Below are 12,757 nucleotides of genomic sequence, written 5' to 3' on the forward strand. Positions count from 1 at the left end.
GGAGTGTTGTGCATATATTCTCCCCTTTCCTGAAAAGATTTATGCACATGCTTAACTTTATGCTTTTAGGTAATGCTGATCAGAAATTTTATGACTAAACTTAGCTTAGTAGAAAAATGCCAATTTGATAGAACTAGTGCTTAATGTCTGGAGGACTGAGGTAGGTTGTGGAGGGTCACAGATCTCAGATTTTTTTTTTTAAAGTTTTAGGAGGTCACTACAGGGTTAAAAGATTCTACTAGAGCTGCTGACCTACCCAGCCCCTGGGCTCTGCTCCACTGCCACATGGGCAGGTACTGCCCACTCATTGGCCCATCCATCATGTATAAAGGGGTCTGTATCCCTGGGGGAGTAGAGCTGAGCCCAGGCTGTGAGCAGCAGGAACCAAGGGAGCAGTAGTTGTAACTTGGCTGGAAAACATTGCAAAGATTTTGGGTGAGCTAAACTTCATTAGACAGGAGAGCATTTTGTTAATTAGTCTAAGCGCTAGAATGTGTGTTAGGATTTTATTTTACATGTAACCATTTGTTTTCAATATTTTTACTTGCTACTTCTTAAATCTTTGTTTACTTTGTTAAATACATTTTTACTTGTTTTCACTATAAACATATCTATGTGCTGTTTGTTAAAGGGGGTGGTGATCTGAGGTAAAACTGACAAGCAGATGTGTACTGATTCTTTGTGAGCAGCAAATCTGTGATTTCTGTGAGTGTCCAGTGGACCAGGGGCTGGACACTCTAGGAGGACACTCTGAGGTCATGCGGCTTGGAGTGTGCCTAATGCTGATTGTAGAGAGTGGATCCTGCACAGTCCTAGAGGGGAGTGCTTCTGTTGTCAGTGGCCGGTGGAGTGGGGGAGCTGACCTGCGGTGGGCTTCCTCACACTAAGGGCAGGTGGTAGCAAGGTGCCTCACAACCCTAGGTACTGTCACACCCAGCCTCAGAGACTCCCCTAGCCCCACTGTCACTGCACCCCCATGAATGGAGAAAACCCCAAACCCACTGATTGTCACTTTACCCCAATTCCCAGAGAGCCCTCCAACCTCACAGAATATCACTGCACCCCATTCGCCCATTCCCAGAAAGACCTCCACCAATCTATCACTTCACCCATTAGCCCCAGAGAGATACCACTGAATATCACTGCACCCCTAGGCCCCTCTCCCTAGAGAGGCTCCCCAAAATTCACTGAATCTCACTGCAGCCTGAGCCCCCTATCACCAGGGAGACCTCAGCCACATTAAATTTCACTGCACCCTCCAGACCCACCATCTCCCAAACTTCCAGGATTGTATTTTATTTTAATAATTTGTATGAATCCCATTGTAACATTAAAAAAACAGTAACTATAAATAAGCATAAATAGCTTAATGAGCTACAATTGCATGCAAGTATGTAATATATGTATAAAAGAATTTGTGAATTGTCTGTACCAAGTGCATGAAAATTGACCTCAGAGGGGTTATGACAGACCCATACACACACTATTTTTAGACTGGGTACAGAAAAATGTTTCAATGAATTTATTACAGATTACATGAAACACAGGAAGGTTTCTGCGGAAAAGGACCTAGGGGTGACAGTGGACGAGAAGCTGGATATGAGTCAGCAGTGTGCCCTTGTTGCCAAGAAGGCCAATGGCATTTTGGGATGTATAAGTAGGGGCATAGCGAGCAGATCGAGGGACGTGATCGTCCCCCTCTATTCGACATTGGTGAGGCCTCATCTGGAGTACTGTGTCCAGTTTTGGGCCCCACACTACAAGAAGGATGTGGATAAATTGGAAAGAGTCCAGCAAAGGGCAACAAAAATGATTAGGGGTCTGGAACACATGACTTATGAGGAGAGGCTGAGGGAACTGGGATTGTTTAGTCTGCGGAAGAGAAGAATGAGGGGGGATTTGATAGCTGCTTTCAACTACCTGAGAGGTGGTTCCAGAGAGGATGGTTCTAGACTATTCTCAGTGGTGGAAGAGGACAGGACAAGGAGCAATGGTCTCAAGTTGCAGTGGGGGAGGTTTAGGTTGGATATTAGGAAAAACTTTTTCACTAGGAGGGTGGTGAAACACTGGAATGCGTTGCCTAGGGAGGTGGTGGAATCTCCTTCCTTAGAAGTTTTTAAGGTCAGGCTTGACAAAGCCCTGGCTGGGATGATTTAATTGGGGATGGGTCCTGCTTTTGAGCAGGGGGTTGGACTAGATGACCTCCTGAGGTCCCTTCCAACCCTGATATTCTATGATTCTATGATTCCACCTCTCTCCCTTCTAGCTCCAGGAAATGGAGAAGCACAGAGCTGGTGCTCTGCCTCTCTGTCTGCCCCCTGTCTCCATGGGACAGAGCATCACAGTGCTCTGCCTTCCTACCTAGCTCTGGGAAACAGAGAAGCTCTGGCAAATAAAGAGACACGGTATCTGGCCACTCTCTCTCCCCACTAGGTTGAAGGGGTGGAGAGGCAGAGTATTCCGCCATCCTGCCTAGCTCTGGGTGATGGACTCCAAGAACTGGATGGTTGGTTGGGAGACAGAGCTCCCAAGCTCTCTGCACCTCTCTCCAGCAGCCAGATGGAAGGCACTTGTAAAACTGACAAGAGCCTTCCCTGAAGGCAGCTGGGAAGCAGAAAATTTTCATTTGCGGTCTCCTGAACTGAATTAGTCTTTAAAACCTTTTCTCAAACAAATTTTGTGTTTTTGATGTTTCTTCCTGCTTCAGGATGAAACTTTTTCTTAAAAACACATAGTATTTTGTGAAAGGGATTCCCTTTTTTCAGCCAGTTGTACTTGTAAGTATGCCTTGACTGACTGGGACTACTCGTTAAGTGGGCACTATTGGAATACAAATAATAAACTGATTATGGGAGTATGGTCTAATGATTAGGGCCCTAGCCTGTGGCTTCAGAGAGGTGGGTTCAATTTCCCTGTACTGCTATGGACTTCCTAGATGACCTTGGGCAAGTCTCTTAGGTGTTCTGTGCCTCCATTTCCCATCTCTAAAAATGGGGATAACACAGGGATGTTGTGAAGCTAAATATAGTGAAGGTTGTGATGTGCTCAGACACTGTGGTGATGGGGGCTATTTGAACTAAAAATAGTTAGGGGTAAAAACACTTAGGAGTTTGGATGTTTGTCTACCTTATATGTTAATACTGCATTTGCACTCTTTATTTTAATAAATCAGGAATTACCTTTTTAATTCAAAACATTTATGGTTATAAGAAAGATAAATTAAAGGTCAGTTAATGAACAAATATCCAAGTGAGTTAATTGGCAAGATAGGGCTACTTCTATTCTAACCCTTGGCTTTTTCAAAATCACCTTTCCTAAAAGATCCTAAGTTGTTGGGTCAAATACTTCCTGGGTGTAACTCCATGGCCATGGATTTACAATCCGTGATGAATCTGATCTAGGGCTTTCGATTAATCGCAGTTAACTCTCGTGATTAACTCAAAAAATTAATCATGATTAAAAAAATTTATTAAATATTTTGGGTGTTTTTCTACATTTTCATATATATTGTATTCTGTGTTGTAATTGAAATCAAAGTGTATATTATTTTTTATTATAAATATTTGCACTGTAAAAATGATAAAAGAAATAGTATTTTTCAATTCACCTCATACAAGTACTGTAGTGCAATCTCTTTGTTGTGAAAGTGCAACTTACAACTGTAGATTTTATTTTGTTACATAACTGCACTCAAAAACAACACAATGTAAAACTTCAGAGCCTACAAGTCCACTGAGTCCTACTTTTTGTTCAGCCTATCGCTAAGACAAACAAGTTTGGTTACATTTACAGGAGATAATGCTGCCTGCTTCTTATTTACAATGTCACAAGAAAGTGAGAACAAGGCATTTGCATGGCACTTTTGTAGCTGGCATTATAAGGTATTTACGTGCCAGATATGCGAAACATTCATATGCCCCTTCATGCTTCAGTCACTATTCCAGAGGACATGCTTCCATGCTGATGACACTCGTTAAAAAAATAATGCATTAATTAAATTTGTGACTGAACTCCTTGTGGGAGAACTGTATGTCTCCTGCTCTGTTTTACTCACATTCTGCCATATATTTCATATTATAGCAGTCTTGGATGATGACCCAGCACATGTTGTTCATTTTAAGAACACTTTCACTGCAGATTTCACAAAACACAAAGAAGGTACCAATGTGAGATTTCTAAAGATAGCTACAGCACTTGACCCAGGGTTTAAGAATCTGAAGCGCTTTACAAAATCTGAGAGGGCTGAGGTGTGGAGCATGCTTTCAGAAGTCTTAAAAGAGCAACACTCTGATGCAGAAAATACAGAACCCAAACGACCAAAAAAAGAATATCAACCTTCTGCTGGTGGCATCTGATTCAGGAAATGAAAATGAACATGCGGCAGTCTGCACTGCTTTGGATTGTTATCAAGCAGAACCCATCATCAGCATGGACGCATGTCCCCTGGAATGGTGGTTGAAGCATGAAGGGACATATGAATCTTTAGTGCATCTGGCACATAAATATCTTGCGACGCCAGCTACCACAATGCCATGAGAAGGCATTGTATATTGCTAATGCTTTCATATGCATTGGAAAGGAGTTCAGGACGGGCTGAAAGAGTGTGGAGTGAAAGATTCCTTTGCAGGTTGCGAGAGGCCGAAGGGGGAGGAAGGGAGAAAGGAGCGGGTTAACTTGACACTCCAGCTAGGTCCGAAGATAAGAAGCTGACTCCAGCCCAAGTTTACTGCACACAACAGATTCTCTGCTACCTGCCAAGAAAGACGGGAGCCTAGATTCCAACCCCGACCAGCCACGAGAAAGGAGAATTGCTGAACAGAACTGCAGGGGCTGCAAAAATGAGTGAGACTGCGAAGGTCAGCGAGTGGGAAAACAGTCTCGCATCCCTGAAGGTGTATATTAGGACAGCTGAGGAAGCCGCAGAAAGCCAGTGTGGACCGGTACAAAGAGCACAGGGGACAGAGGTACCTGAACGAAACGCCCCAGGGCTTAAAAATCCTCTCAAAAGCCAAAGCAGGTCGGAGATCAACAGCAGACCCTGGACGGCCTGTGCACAGGACTGAACTCTTGTCCACCTTTCCCCCTCTTCTTCTTACGTTACTCCCAGGCTTGGCCGGCCTTGGGTTGTGCGTGTGAGTATGAAAGCGGATGAGGGCTCAAACACTAATGCTTTCTTCCTTCCTTTGAGTGACGTGGGGAGAACCCAGCATTCACCTGTTATTTTATTAATAAAGCTTCAAACTTAATCACTTGGTGTGCTCCTTCATCTCCTCCCCTAAAGATCCTGTGGCCTCAGCCTGATCACCTGACGCCCCAGACAGATCCGTAACCTAAATCTGTCAGATTTCAGAGCAGCAGCGGTGTTAGTCTGTATCCTTGACAAGAAAAGGAAGACTTGTGGCACCTTAGAGACGAACAAATTTAAATCTGACGTACAGTCAGGTCCTCGGCCCCTGCCCGGCTGGGTGGCCCTGGGCGAATCCCGGCCCGGCTCTGCGGCTCGGTTATGGGGAGGGGGGCTAGTGACGATGCCCGGCTTTGGATCCGGCTCTGCATGACTGACAAGGGCTGCGAGTCCCGCTCGGGCCCGCCCACTGGGTAGCCACTGCCGGGCCTCGTTAATAACCAATAGCAGCAGCGGCCGCGGCTTGGTGGGAGTGTCCCCGCCCGGGGCCGGCAGCAGCACGGCTCTGGCACATCCCCCTGCAGCCGCCACCGCCAAGCGCCGTGTGGAGCGAGCCCGGCCCGGGCCTGGCCAGCGGGGTCCGCAGCCGCCCGCGCGGGCGCCCCGGGCAGTGAGCGGGAGGCCGGCCGGCCGGCCCGCCCGCCCCGCGCTCTCCGTGCCCCGGCGGGGCCTGCAGGCGGCCCCATGGCTTTCACCCGGAAGAGGCGGCAGGAGCAGCAGCTCTACTCCAAGGAGAGGTGGGGACTCCGCCGCGGGCTCGGCTGGGCCGGGCAGCCTGGCAGGGGCGGCCCCTCCCGGGCCGGGCAGCCTGGGGGCAGGCTTCGGCTTGGCCTCTTGCGGCAGGGGGGCCCACAGACACCCCTGCCCCCAGCAGAGAGGAAGGGCCAATTTGGGCAGCGCTGCCCCTGCCCTCCAAGAGGAGGGGGTCGGATTTGGGCAGCACTGACAGTTCCCGTTTCCTTTCACGGTGGGGGTGTCTCGTACGGGGCTGTGCATAGTGCAGACTCTGTCACACACACACACACACACACTTATACCCACGGAGCAAGTGTTCTGGACGTATGGAAGCACAGGATAAAGATCTGTTTCAGAGCAGCAGCCCTGTTAGTCTGTATTGGCAAAAAGAACAGGAGGACTTGTGGCACCTTGGAGACTAACAAATTTATTTGAGCATGAGCTTTCGTGAGCAGTTCACGAGGTGCCACAAGTCCTCCTTTTCTTTTTGAAGATAAAGATCTGTTTATTGTTACATTTGGGGCATGGGGTTGGGAAGATGACATGAACACTACTCTGAGCACTTCTGGTTAATGGAGAAGACTAGAGTCACACACATTGGGTCAGGCCTAACTCTTCATTGATGCATTGTACTCTTCATCCTCGGCAAGGAAACCACAGAACGATGAGACAAACTGAATGGCTAATTGGCCAATGGCTAATAGAAAAGGGGAGCTGGGGTGAAATTAGTAAAGCATTCTACATATACATTAAATACAAATGTCCATTGGATTACTTTTATATTATTGAATATTCTGTTTACTTATAATAAAAAATACCACTTTTATGCTACTCTGATGCTTTTGGGGTAGTGTTGGGCACTGCCATAGGAGAAGGGTGTGATTCTTAGGAATATACAGCCTTGAGGGGGAAAAATCTTGTTGGAGGAGGAGGAAAAGAACAATCCTTAAAGCTCTGATGGGGCAAAGAAGTTCTTAGAGGGAAAGAGGATAGGAAAGAAACACTAAATCTGTTCCACCAAATTTCTTGTTTTGTGGAAGAATGGTTTTCTTTTGTTTGAATGGAGAACTTGTAAAATGTAAAAAACATGATGAGATCGGGGTTGGAAAACTTAGTAGTGGCTGATAGAAAAGGTGAAGGACCCATTATCACCTGGGTTTATGGGCAAACTCATGTCTAATTCATTGTTCATTATTTGTGGATTGTCATCACTGCTTCTGAGACGTTTTCTCAGCCATTGAAATCTGATTATTTTTCTCTCAAATTTAATCTCACAATTTTATTGCCTATTGTTTCTAATTTCAGCAATTCAAGAAATACTGATTTCCATCTTTACTGGTATTTATAACCCCTCCCAGTTTAATATCTGTGAATTTCATTTCAAGTGCTTGCTCCTTCCCAATCATTAGTCAAAATCAAAGTTCCCTTGAGCCAGTGGCTCATGGGGTTGACCTGGTTAAGTGACGTCAATTTCATAGCCAACAGTACACAAGGTAATGATGTGGCCAGTGTGTCCTGGTGCCTTTGAGTGCCCTAACCTGCTGGACCAGCTACACATTTTGCAGCTGGGTGAACTGGAGCTGGCCTTTCAGTGTGAAATCGAGTGAGACTTGAACCCACAACCTTCAGAATTGTGATCATGTGATTGTACCTGTAGATTCCTTTGTTTTGATACCCAAATAGATGCTCCCCCTTTAGTATATTGGTTTGTACCCTTTTTATGACAAAGAAGACATGAAAACATTTAAAGCAGGGGTAGTCAGTAGGCAGACCCCAGGCCAAATCCAGACTGCCAGATGCTTTTGAATGAACCCTTTTACTTACGTATTATCATTATTGTTGTTTTTTAAATTATTTTTCTCTGGAGTCTGGACCTTGCCTATACATTGACCAAGCAATTTGGACCTTGACAAAAAATAATTGACTACCCTTCCTTTAAAGTGTTTTTCTGCTCCACATGTTTTTTTTTTTTTTTTTTTTCAGTAATATAAAGTCTTGACACTCCTGTTTTTCTTAGATGCTTTTTCATCCCTTAATTGAAGGGCTAAGCTGTTGATTCTCTAACAGAGAGATTTTCTTCTATTTGCTTGCTGGGTATTTGTTAAAGGGACACAATTTTTGTCCAAATGCCTTTATCTACTAATGTGATCTTGGGTGTTGTAACTATATAACTGAAAGAGATTTGATTTTTTTCCCATTTTATTTACTTTGTGCATTTGACAGTTTGTGTATAGTCAGTTTTGCTGGCTTTTTGCACAGCAGCATAGAGAAATATTTAAGATATAAGATGGTAAAAGTAGAAAATTTGACTGAGAGGCTGGCATAGTACCTCAAACAACATTTAACTCTCTTCGTGAAACTGACTAGATTAATTAGTTAATTGTATCCTTTTAAATGACCCACAGAAAAAGTTTTAAATCTCAATAAAAATAATTCCCTTCTCACTTAGTATATGATTTCATAAGTCTCCTACTCTCCAGTTATCTACAGTTTTCCAGAAAAACAGGACAAGACCAGAATTTCTTGTGGTACAAACTGAGCAAATAAAAAAGCAAGACTTCTTTGTATTTCTTAAAAAATGTCAAACACGAAAAAAGGGCACAAAACCCAGTGTCTCTTTTTTTCCTTTGCAGACCATCTTTAATAGGTTTAGAACAGAAATATCCCTTTCAGATGGGTAGACATCAATTCTTATTTCTCTGACACTTTTTTTCTCCCATTTGCTTTGTAAGAAAACTACTTGAGGGGCATGTATTGTGTCCCTTTTAATTGACTTGAATGAAAATCTTCTGTTTTGTAGCTGCTATTTTTGCTGTATGTTTGTTATTTGAAGGAAATAAAATTAGGTTTCTAAAAAGTACACTAATTTTAGTTACAAAATTTACAAGTAAAATGATATGGCTTTATTTCCTGTAAGATCATTGTAGTGTTTATGGATTGAGTTCTCTATGCTGTTGACTGTTAACGTGAACAGATGGGGGTGGGATTAACTCATTGGTCTGACACCTGGTACAGAGGAACTTATAAACAGATATCTAATGATCTACATCTTGCATGCTACACCGTTTCCTGTTTAGGAAGCTTATCTGTTTCTGCATTAGTGTTCTGTTTGTGTGTAAAATATGGCAGCATACAGGTTCTGCAGGTGGATCCTGAGCAAAACAATTGTTTGGCTTTTTTTTCCCCCTAAGCTAATAACCTTGTCATCCTCTTGGAGCAAAATATCCAAAAACTTACTGAGGGCTGTCATGCTCAAACATCTGTAAATGAGTGCCACTTCTTATTTATGGATACTTTGTTCAGTTAATAGTGTCTAAAATTTTATTATGAGTTTTAGTTTATGAATAACCTGGTGATTCCAGCCATTGCAGATGTTACTCACATTCTGATGCTGCAAGCTGTTCTATATAGATAACTTCAGTAGGGCTCTGTGCAGGCACAGAGGTCCACCCATGTGGGGCACGTTGCAGAACTGAAGCTTAAAGCTGCACAAGTTGGAAATCCTACTTAAGGTTGCCTCCTCTCAAATAAGTATGTCTTTGAAAGTCTGAGAGTGAGCTAAAGGTGGAAATAGAACTTCTATTTATTTTGTCTTACTGAAGGCTTTAAAACTCTGTAGTTATCTAAAATCTTCTCTCAGTGAATATAATTGGGCTGATTTGGTAAGCAGACAGCTTAGAGACCCAGTGGGAAGGGAGAGTGGTGAAACTTCAAATTTTCAGGCATCTACTAATCAGATTGATATGAGATGAATTTCTCAGCAGGATCCAGGGAGTACCCTCTCTGCCTAGGCGCTGAGGATGGTAATGATAGAAATGGGCTTCTCACAAGCGATTGACCTTGGTAGCCTCGCTTTCATATCGGTCTCTTTTTAGTAGGTTTGACCAAGGGGTTCCTGAGGTACAGACTCTTAGGGGGAAAAAACAGCTTTTCTTAGTGACGACACACTCTAGTAACATTTTTTTTGTGCACAGATAGAGATGAAACCAGAGCGCCGATCATCTCATCAGGGTCTCAATTGCTTGAGGGTGCCTAGCACCCATCAGCCTTTTGCAGGAGCTCAAATGAAAGCGTTATTTCAAAAAGAGTTTGGTTCTCCATGTTTGTGCATGTGAAACAGTTCTTAGGCTCATGTGCCTATTTATGTAGCTAATGGATTTCAGATGTGCAGAGAGAGAGGCTAGCTATCTGGAAAACTATCTCCACATCACAAGACCTCAGGGTGTGTTATGGTTAAGGTTGCGAATCTGTCATGGAGGTCATGGATTCCATGACTTTCTGCGATATCCATGAAATTCTGCTGCTGCAGCGGATAGTGTGGCTGACCCCCAGGGCTGTCCGAGCAGGTGGCCACGGGGCCAGCCGCTGCTGGAGTGGCCCCACAGCCAGCCGCACTGTCTGCTGCTGGAGCAGCCGCATCAGCCGCTGCTCAGTGGCCCCGGGCAGCTGGCCCTATGGACCGCCCAAGCAGTGGCCAGTGTCGCTGGTCCTGGGTGCTCCCCAGAGTAGCAGGTCCCATGACAGCTAAGATTTAGTCACATGTGTGTATAGTAAAAGTCATGGACAGGTTCGGCTGTGAATTTTTGTTTGTTGCCCATGACCTGTCAATGATTTTTTCTAAAAATACCCATGACTAAATCTAAGCTTTAGTTATGGTCACTGGATCTGAGCACCACCTCAGTCATTGTAGGTTTGAACCCAAACCAGGGCAGAATCTGAAGTGAAAAAAGCAGACACAATGCTCCAATCCGCCTCTGTCAAAAGTTGGTTCTTATTTTGGGGAAAAGTAATTTGAATACAGCAGAATATTCAAAAGGTGCTGAAACCATTTTTTGAAAAGAAAACAAACTACATAAGAAAATGCTTGCTGGTAGAGGAGATGATTGGGGTGGAAGAGCAGGTGGGACTAGGGGAGAGGAGTGGGGGATGGGAGGGGACAGATGGGGGAGTGGGAAGGAGGACATAGAGATGAGTGACGGGGGGATTGGGGAAGAATAGAGGCAAGTGCCTGCCAGCCCCACATTCCCCTCTCCTGTGCGTGCCATGATCAGGAGGCCCCCAGCCCATCTACAGGGCTGTGACCCCCCTACCGTGCCTCCCTCCCATTTGAACCAGCTTTTAGAGGGAGCTTGCCTATCTGAATGAGGAGGTCTAAGTCCCTCTCGCTGTGCTTTCATGTTAACTGCAGTCTGGGGGTTCCTGTCCTTTGGGAGTGTCTGAGCCCTGAGCCATGCCCTTGTGGTGTGCCAGGATCTGGGGGGACTTTGCCCATATATGGGGATGTGACGTCCCTTGGGATGTCCCACTCACTGCCCCACTCTGTGTTCCAGAATCTGGATGCTCCTGCCCATCTGTAGGGGTCTGATCCCACCGTGTGAGCTAGATTTGAGGGAGGGGACTTGCCTCTCTAGGAGTGTCTGGGACCTTCTCCTTACCCCCTCATGTGAACTGGGATCTGGGTTTTATTGTGTCTCTAAGGGGGCCTGAACCCATCTCCCTACCACCTCCTTCCATATAAATTAGGATCTGGGGAAGCCCTGCCAGTGGGTGGGGAATTTAGGACAGGTGTGCTCAGAGTGTTCATGGACAACACACTGGGGTGAGGAACTGAGGATGGGTATGTTTGATCCACCCCAGGACTGGAGAGTTTCTGAGATGTGGCAAGGGAACGCTCACCGACATGAATGGATCAGTTTGTGCATCATAGTGCTATTGTTTCAGGCTGTGTTACTCTCCATTGGGTGTTCTGTTTCAGCTGAGAACAAGGCCATGTCTCTACTACCACTTATGTCAGCAAAACATATGTCACTCAAGGGTGTGGGGAAAAAAACCACCCTCCCGAGCGACTTAAGTTTCACCGGCATAAGTGGTAGTGTGGACAGGGCTGTGTCAGCAGGAGAGCTTCTCCTGCCAAGATAGCGACAGTCGCTCGTGGTGGTGGTTTTATTATGTCGATGGGAGAGCTTTCTCCTGTTGGCATAGGGCGGCTACACAAGCAATCTTACAGCAGCACCGCTACATGGGTACCGCGGTGCCACTGTAAGCTCTCTAGGGTAGATGTGGCCCAACTCATTGAGATGAATGGGCACTTAACACCTTTCCGAGCCCGCTATGCTCCCTCTAATTTCATAAGAATTTATAATGAAGCGTCAGCTCATCTGTAGCTATGGTTGGGATTCTTGCTTAAAGGCTGACTCTTTTGAGGGGGTAGCTACACTTGAAATACTGTAGCCGCACAGCTGTGCCACTGTAGTGCTTCAGGGTAAACATGACCTACACCGATGGGAGGGGTTCTTCTGTTGGCGTAGGTAATCCACCTCCCCAAGAGGCGGTAGCTATGTTGCAAGAGATGGAAGAATTCTTGGGGAATAGAGATCCTGGAGATGGTCTGCAATTCTCTGCCCAAGGCTTCTTGGAAGGGCTGCCTTGTTTCTTCCCCCATGGTCGGACACCTTGCCATGCCACTGGGCAATGACTTCCGGAGGCACCATTGCGGCACACAGGCTAGCAGCATACGGACCTGGTCTGCAGCCAGACGCATGCAGGAGCTGTTGCCTTGTAACTTCAGTTACTGTCAGGAGTGATATATCAGGTAAAATCACCACCAGCTGTGAAAGACTGAGCTAGTTTTCAGTGCAGTAGCCCTATCCATTTGTACTGATGCCACAGTGCAATCCCTTCCTATTATTCCAACTCACCCGCTTCTTCCCCGGGCCATACTCAGCATGGCTAGGGCTGCCATCATGCTCTGAGTCCCAAGGGGAAGTGAGAATGTTGTGCTTGTAACTTGTGTGGATCAAGAGGAGTAAATGCAGACAGTAGTACCTCTGCCCATTG

The 12,757-nt window shown here is 45.5% G+C and overlaps 1 protein-coding gene across 8 annotated transcripts in view; it reads left to right on the forward strand.

Annotated features, from left to right (window-relative positions):
* Positions 1 to 5,669: 5,669 nt before the first annotated feature.
* Positions 5,670 to 12,757, forward strand: part of NSMAF (neutral sphingomyelinase activation associated factor) — a 57,148-nt gene continuing 50,060 nt past the window's right edge. For 5 of the 8 annotated variants that reach the window (XR_012157206.2, XR_012157205.1, XM_073331086.2 and 2 more), the window contains exon 1: positions 5,671 to 5,922. Coding sequence is in view for 6 of the 8 variants with exons in the window: in XM_073331086.2 (XP_073187187.1) it covers positions 5,870 to 5,922 (53 nt within the window). In the remaining 2 variants the exon portion in view is untranslated. Of the gene's footprint in view, positions 5,923 to 12,757 lie in introns of all 8 variants that reach the window. The other 3 variants (XM_073331084.2, XM_073331083.2, XM_073331085.2) reach the window with 2 other exon arrangements.

The sequence above is a fragment of the Lepidochelys kempii genome, chromosome 2 (assembly GCF_965140285.1).
Source record: "Lepidochelys kempii isolate rLepKem1 chromosome 2, rLepKem1.hap1, whole genome shotgun sequence".
Taxonomy (NCBI): Eukaryota; Metazoa; Chordata; order Testudines; family Cheloniidae; genus Lepidochelys; species Lepidochelys kempii.